This window comes from Acyrthosiphon pisum, chromosome A1 (genome assembly GCF_005508785.2).
Source record: "Acyrthosiphon pisum isolate AL4f chromosome A1, pea_aphid_22Mar2018_4r6ur, whole genome shotgun sequence".
Lineage (NCBI taxonomy): Eukaryota > Metazoa > Arthropoda > Insecta > Hemiptera > Aphididae > Acyrthosiphon > Acyrthosiphon pisum.
The window spans coordinates 73,563,188-73,571,786 of NC_042494.1; the positions used below are offsets into that span (position 1 = coordinate 73,563,188).

The 8,599-nt window shown below is 29.6% G+C and overlaps 1 protein-coding gene across 1 annotated transcript in view; it reads right to left on the reverse strand.

Annotated features, from left to right (window-relative positions):
* The window catches only part of LOC100166094 (neuroendocrine convertase 1), a 51,540-nt gene extending 47,222 nt beyond the window's left edge, over positions 1 to 4,318 (reverse strand). The window contains exons 1-2 of the mRNA XM_029487487.1: positions 4,204 to 4,318; positions 818 to 1,000 (exon numbers count right to left, since the gene is read on the reverse strand). Of these exons, the coding sequence (XP_029343347.1) occupies positions 818 to 988 (171 nt within the window). The 5' untranslated portion in view covers positions 989 to 1,000; positions 4,204 to 4,318. The remainder of the gene's footprint in view (positions 1 to 817; positions 1,001 to 4,203) is intronic.
* Between the last annotated feature and the right edge of the window lie 4,281 nt (positions 4,319 to 8,599).

Consider the following 8,599-nt stretch of genomic DNA (forward strand, 5'->3'; position numbering starts at 1 on the left):
AATTTTATTGATATTTATAGAAATAAAAACTAAAAAAATTGAAAACTGACAATGTCCGTAAACAGCTCAAAAAGAGTCAAATTATTTTCAAAATTTGATCGTGTATAGAAAATGCTAATATAAACATTCAATGAAATTTTCAAGTATCTACAGTCATTCCTTTTTTAATAACAATAAAATAAGAAAATCGTTACGTGAGATATCGAGTGAATATCAAATGTTGTAAAAATATGAATTTCAAACGCTCATAAAAATTTAATTTGACTTCCTTGTAGACATTTTTTTTTTTTTGATAAAGGTAGACAAACTTATAAAGAATCTTGTATTACATTTTTAAATCTTAGATTTAAAAACAAAATTGTTTATGAATTTCTAACTCAAAATAATTTGCAAAATTTCGTCATTTTTACGTATTTTATAATATTTGAACTTTAAATGCTTATAAAAAATTTGTGTTTATGGATTTTTAATTTTTTTAATTTACCTTTAAAACAATATACTAGGAGCTCATCAATAAATAATTCGATAATTAATTTTTTTTGAAAAAAGTTTGTTTTAATATGGATATTGGGCTTTATTCAAATTATTGATAAACTAATTTTATTTTTCTACTGTTGCACTGGTGTTTTTCGGTAGTTACGTGAAATCCCTACTAGGCTGCGCACGACGAGCTACTTAATATTACAAACAGTTGTAACTGAGACAGTTGAGTTCTAATTCAAGCATTCGGGAAACGATTAAATAGTCGTTACAATATTATCTTCTTAGTATTTGCAATGCGTATCACACGTAGGTGGTCTGTTAAAATCTACGTTACCGGTCCGTCGTATCTCATGCCGACACCGCGCGCCACTTCTCTAGCCATCACTTCACCCAGAGGTACGTGCACCAACCATTCATTGGTGAAGTATTTTATGTCCGAGTCTCTGGAAGCCGATAAAAAACACGCGTTCCATACCAAGAGGAGCAGCGTACTTGACAGTATCATGTTTGTGAATAGCTGCGAGAAAAAAATTAATTTTAATATCCAAACTTACTGTAAAAGCCATATGACGGTTAGCATAAATATATATATATAACGTATATGAAAACATCTAATATACGACACACAGAGTCCTTAAGTTCAATTTAGGCAGGAGGCTAACCCCTTTAGCTCTTCCAAGATGTAACAAAGACATAAAATATAAAGATATAATATATACAAATAATATCGTGTATATTAATATCACATAATAATAAAATTGTTTTTAAAATTGATAAGATTTTCTCTGGTCGACAACAAAAAAAAACCTAATATCAGCTGTTGTAAACTATAACATATTGTGGTTATCTGTTAAATATATTTTGTCAACAATCATTACAAAATCTATTAGAATTGATTAGGTGGATGTCAGTGCACTTTATTTTGTTTTCACTCTCTGAACGCAACTATGGCAATTTGAGTTCAGCAAAACCAATCTTGTACTGTTAATTATTGCAACAGTGAATTGAATTATTACTAAACGTATTACTTGTCTTGGCTTTTTACGATATTTAAATTTGTATGCAAGTTATGATACCTTTGTAAACCTACCAAGTGTTTTACCTTTGTAAAATATTACAATTTAAAAATGCATTAAATCACATAAAAATTTAAATATTGTAAAATAAATCAACGTGTAAACACAGTGTGGATTATAAATGATAATAGGTCCATTAACTCTAGTATTAAATAGCTAAGAACAAAAAAAAATGGTTCAGCTGAACGCGAATTTACAATGTTATATACTCTATTCAAATTTCAAAATAAGAACAGTAGTCGGCGGCCGAGTTCTGCGCATGGGCGTGGCTTTGTTCCGTGGCAGCGCCCGACGCGTCTCCGTAGTGGGGACGGCATCTGACCATATGTCTGACCGCCGCCCGACGAAAACTCGTCGCCGCCGACTACTGTTCTTATTTTGAAGACTATTGTTACATACTTACATGTGCCCACTGCCATTATGGTTGGCGTCCCGACTTCGTCCGATTTATTTAAAAAATGTGTCAATATTTTCCAAATCAATGTAAAATAAATACAAATAGGTTTTCAATAAGACTTGCAAGTAAGTAACCATTAAAATACTATAATCTAAAAACCGTTCCTGCAGGTAAATAAAACTTCTAAAATTCTCTAAAAACAAATTATTGATTTGCAAATTCCTATAGAAATCAATTTACAATTATTTGCAACTTTATTCATTTGAAAAATATTAGCACATTTTTTGAACAGATCGGATCAAGTCGAAGGGTTATCAAATAAATATATTAACTTGCAAATTATAATAATCAATTTGCAATTACTTGAAAAGGGCGCTCCCGAATTGCCCCCATCTGACCCTTGAATTGCCTCCCTTAAATTTTTTTTTTTAAAATGTTACCCGAATTGCCTCCTAAGAGGGTCACTAACTACTCTTGTACTGGAATCGCCTGCGATACCTATAATTAATCGATTTATAAAAATATTATGAAATAGATGAAATATCATTCTGTTATACAGTCAAAAACTTAAGTTTGTATAAAATAAATAATAATTAATAATATATATAATAACATAACATAATATAATAATAGGATTTTATTGAGTTGATCAGTTTTCAAATAAGCTGTACATATTTTTTTCGTACATGTCCACCGTTTAATGTCATTCGCTAATTCTTTTTGGTACCCAAACTTAAAACCATCACATATTATAATGGTTTTACCCTTTTCGCTGATCTCGCTGATCACGTTCATTTTTATAAAATTATATGTAACATATGTGTACTATATAATAACGTGTTATTTTATCGTGGTTGAGAAAATGAAACTGACTGTGTTGAACTGGAGACGATAGACTAATCATTAACTGATAATCACTAATCGCGGATAAGATTATTGCATTCGAAAAATTAATCTATCTGGAAAATACTGTCTTAAACATTTTATTTTTGAACATTACGGAATAATATAATAATCGATAGTAGTTACACATACGACTATCGATATATTAGTTAATAATCCAGGTAAGTTATGGGAGGCAATTCGAATAGACCGTTTGGGTATACTCGAATTGCCTCCGAAAACACCCGGAGGCAATTCGAGTGTCACCCTTGAAAAATAGTGGCACATTTTTCAAATCGATCGAACAAAGTCGAAGGTATAAATTCAAAGACATAATAATATTATGTTGCACGTGTATCAGAGGGAGAAATAAAATACACAATGCTCTCACACATCCTTTTAATATAAATTGTATTATTATCTTCATTCGTGGTATCATCCATAAGTGGATATTAACTTATTGATTTTAACTAGCAGTATATCCTTATCGTTTCTATTTGGCAGTTACAACAACTTATTTTTTCGTAGATGGACGTATGGGGCGAGAATACCTAAGAAATACCTAAGAATACCTCGCAGATTAGGCCTAATAGTAATAACTAATAATCACCCAATTTATCGATAAAATTTGACGTAAAAATCTTGTGAGTTGTAAACGATTGTAAGCTATAAAGAAAAATATTGAAATTTCGTATATGAGTCACAGATTATTCAATTTAACAGTTTGGTACTTACCGACTTCTGTTAAATTTGCAAAACTTTGATTATTTAAACAGGTAATGATTATAATAATACCTAATATAACAATCATGTTTTACACCATCGTTGTAAAACCAACGAGAAATCTCAAACTTCGTTTTGACGCAAAACTTTTGAATGTAAAACTTTGCGAAAGTGACATCTGTATATAAAACATAATCAGTAGGTAGTTTTCTCGAAATCAGCGTAACATAAACTTGAATATCTTATTTATTGTCTAGAGATTGAAAGTTTTGCAAGTGTATATATTTTGTATACCTAGTGGCATAATAATATATTGTTCGGATTATAAAATCGCGATTGATATTCTTTTATAAGTAAAATATTAATTCCACTGCAATTCCGCCAACGAGTGTTTAAATTATTTTCTCTTAACATTGTGAAACGGTTATTAATTATCATAAAATTATGTTTATTTTACGAACGTTAGACCAAAAGACAGTTCAGTTTTGCATTTAAATAGATATTTAATAACGTTTTATAAAATAATAAAATTAACTCTGTAATGAAACTGCTTTCGTTTTAAGATGTAATATTCTACAATATGCATCGACGTAAGACATTTTTAGTTTGAATAACATTAAGAAAAAGATATGCATAACTAACCTTTTGAGCTCCTGGTATGCGAATAGTAGTAATTTTATGCAAAATTATGTGAATAATTTTTATTTTAACATCGCATAAAATAATCCGTGGCTATTAAACTGCAACTACGTTTACATTTTTTAGCAGTCTTATTTATACGTATTAGATTAGTAATTTATTTTTTTAATTATTATTATTATTATTATTATAATCATCTGCACACTTGTGATACATATTTTTATTCAATTTTTCCCAATTGCTGTTGTAAGGAGTCTATAAGTGCGTGCTTAGTGCACATTAAGTTCCATGAAACACATTTGCTTCTTTTATGTTGATCATTGTTACGGTTAGTACGGTATATCATGAATAATACATTTCACTTTACTAATTGGTCCGTTCTATTAGTATTTGTCACTCACATACCAAAAATAACTTATTAAACTTACTCGTACAAAATTATAAATGTCATCGTTTTATAGTCATACAATTTGACCGAAAAATATCGAAATAAATATTGTCTATTTGTCTTTAAAGAGGCATGCAATATTAATGTGGTATTCTTTATATTTTTATAAAATTTTGTTACCATTTTTCACTAATACTAATCGATTTTTCAGCCAAAAAAATTAATAGTGAAGTCATTAATGTAAGTATTCAAAAGCAATCAATTGGATTAGAAAATAATTTTTGATATGTGTATAATAATGATATAGGTACGTCAGTAGAAAATACAAACGATACAAAAATCTATATAGAATATAATAGGATTACGGTCATCAAGAACCCTCCCCCCCACTATATTGATCACAGTATTTGATTTTTCCGACGAGGGTATAGTCCGACAGTTAACTAATTAATATCAACATATATTGGACTTATTTAGAGTGTAATCACTTACTTAAATTACTAAAATGGAAATTAGTAATTTTTCTCCTTTTAATAGTCATTTCTTAAAATAATAAAAAGTTATTTAGTATAAAATGTTGTGCCTTTTTTAAAACACTTTTCTTTGGATAGGTAGGTACTTAAAGATACACAAAAAATATAGCCCCTCGATTACCTTAATCCTACCTAAATAGGTATACTACCCAAGAATAAAATAATATTACTATTATTGTGTTAACTGCTTCAAACTTTATTATAAAACATCATAATATACACATATTCTAACTGATTTGAATCTTTATTTGTTATTCAAAAAGAAACACAATTACGTTTTTATATTTTTATAGACTAAAATACTAAATTAGTTACTTTAAAGTTTAAATATTTTAATGTTCAATTATAAATTATAAAAACAATTTTAAAAATATATATTATTCAACAATTGGGTATGCTTATCAGTGACACAGTCAGTAATTGATTGATACAAATGATTATTATTGATTTTATTTAATTCCATATTGACTTGTAACTTAGATTGAAATATTGTGCACTGTTTGGCGTTTGCACGTTTTGATTAGTCGAAAAAGTTGATTGAAAGATTTTTTATATCAGTTTTAACTGTGGGGAGTTTGAAGTCTGTATGAAGGGCTTCGTTTCTGAAGAACCAGAGTCCAGAGCGCATAAGTAATATTGGTCGTAATATTTTTGACTGGGAAACTTGAATTTTATTTATATGAGTTTTAGTGTGATATCTCCAAGTAGGGGCAGCATAAAGTACTAAGGACCGTAGAATTTGTTTGTAAAGAAGCAGAGCATTTCCAACTTAAGGCAGTTTATCAATTGATTAAGAGGGAAAGAATTTTAAATCGTTGATATTCTATTGTTGTAATTAGCAAATTCCAAGTTAACTTTTTATCTAGAATAATTCCTAGATATTTTATAGTTGAATACCAGGAAATATTATCACCATTAAGTTCTAGAATGGGTCGAGTTTTGGATCGACGAAGTGTGAATACTACTGCTATATTTTTTGATGTGTAGTATATTTTTTAACGTTATATCTACAGAAAATTCGCGTTAACAAACAAACATGTACCTAATTTTGGAAATATTTTTTCCCCCTCTTTTTGAGAAATCATGGCTACGATACTGTTATAGGGCTGTTGAATAACATAGAAAGCTTATAGATTCGCTGCATTTTAATTAAAATCTCGACTATAATTATTTTAGTTTATTTATCTTGTGATAAAAACAGTTGTTAAGTGCTTATACGTTGATAAATATTTATCATGAGGATTTGATAAGTTCACATTGAATTTATATTTTAGATAAGTCAAACTTTGCAATACAATTCACTATGCAGTGTATTTAATTATATATACATAATGTCCATTTTTTTCAATTACATCACTGCAGTAAATTTACAATTTGTACATTTATATATAAATTATCAAATAATTAAATATTAAATAATGTGAAAATGTGATTCAAGACAGAAGTGTAGAAGCCACCAATTGGTAGCATCCCTATAGGGTGATATTTCAGGGAGAGATTAGGCATTACACCAAATAATTTTCAGGTGTTTAGGCAGGTTGCCTAGCGTTTTTCTCAAAGACAGGCTAATATTTTAGGTACAAGGAGATTTGAGAGAGACTTTAAATCCTTTATGAGTTTTGTTATAAGTAAGATAAGCAAGGTTTATTTAATGTAAAAGGTGTTTATGAAGTGAGTCATTAGCAGTCGTGTTAACAAGACCGTGGTCATTAGTAATATACCAGGAAGCTGTTCTATTATTTGGCGTAAACATATTGAATGAAATTTTCAAATGACTGCTTGGCTTTAGAGTTTAAGGCTTTTCAGAGACTAAATTTGTATACTAGCTGTAGTAGGTGCCAAATGGGTCTTAACAGATCAGTGTATAATGTATTAATGTGCTCTTTGTTTTTGAGGAGAGTTTGTAAAGTCGATGAAGTAAATTAAGTCGCGGTTTAAGTGTTTGACGTTTGGCCTTTAAGTGGAGTCGGACGAGATGTTTATCAAAAATTATTAGTCCAAGGTATTTGGCAATAGCAAACGTTCGGATTTGAGTACCTATCGTTATGTAAGTCGAAGACCATTCTACTGAGCTCAATGTGAAAGTAACCCAGGTTGACTTTGAAGGGTAGTCGTATATCTGTATTAATTTTTATGAACAGTTATTGTATAATTGAATTATTATTTATTAATTATTATTAACTATAGTAGGTCTGATTGTATTATAATTGTACCAACTACCGACCAATATTTGGTGTTCTTTTGGACATGTACCTATAAAATATATTACTGTACATGTAACGGATAGTATCCGTTTACTCACGACACATAATGATTAATGAACATGAATAGTTAAATTAAAAGTATATTAATCAATAGTATACTATCGAATAGGCGAATAGGCAAACGACCTCAATAACGATTTGGCAATTGCAAATTGCAAATAGACGATCGTGATAAGGAGGAAGGCCAGCCGGGTATCCATAATTTAGTCGAGTATATTATTTTAAGTTTGACAGTTTGACGTCTAATATAAAAACCCACTACATAAGACAAGAATCACATAATGAGTGACAGGATATGGGGATAGATCATAGGCGCAAATAGGGGGGGGGGGCTTTAGGGGCTTTTTGCACGACTATAGGCCACAGGATACAGATAAAGGGTTCAAAAAAAATAACCAACACTAAAACCTTCTCTTTAAAACTACCCATTTTCCTAACAATCAAACACATTACGCGTATAAATATTAATAGGCAAAATAACAAAACAAATATAAAGATTTACATAACTCATGACAGTTAAATACTATTTAATATGCACATAGTATGTACAGAATATTATATATATTATATTATCAATTATTTATAATAAAAATTCTAGTATCCTTTTTTTATTGGATAGTTCAACCAGCACTTCATCAGGAGTAATTGAATCATTTTTGTTGATCGAGAGCATAGCTAGACCTAATAGTCTTCCCTATTAAAATTAATTACAACATTAATTCATTTTCCAACGGCAGAAATGCAGAATAGGTAGAACAAAATGAACGAAAATTTCATAATATTATTTAACGAAAATGTTTAACATGGTCATTTACGATACTGCTATAAAAATAGAATCTATTTCACCGTATATTGTCGTTCACGCGAAATTCAACAATTATAACGTAATCGGTTTTTTCTCCGTTGTCCGATCGAGTCGGTCGAGATAATGACAATATTAATATAATGTACCTATGCACGCAACTAACTGACTGTGTACGATCAAATGTCTATTTTGATTGATATACGACACCCATAATTTCGTTATGAAATGTTTTTTCGTTGTTGGTAAAGTATAGTGTATACTCAATAGTCAATACTCAATAGTCATATTATTATGACGTATATGTTTGTGTATACACAGATGATTAATAATAAGAAATTCATCAATAATATCACAATTTTTTTTTTGTTCCTGGGGGGGGGTTGGAACCCCCCCCCCAACCGCATGTACG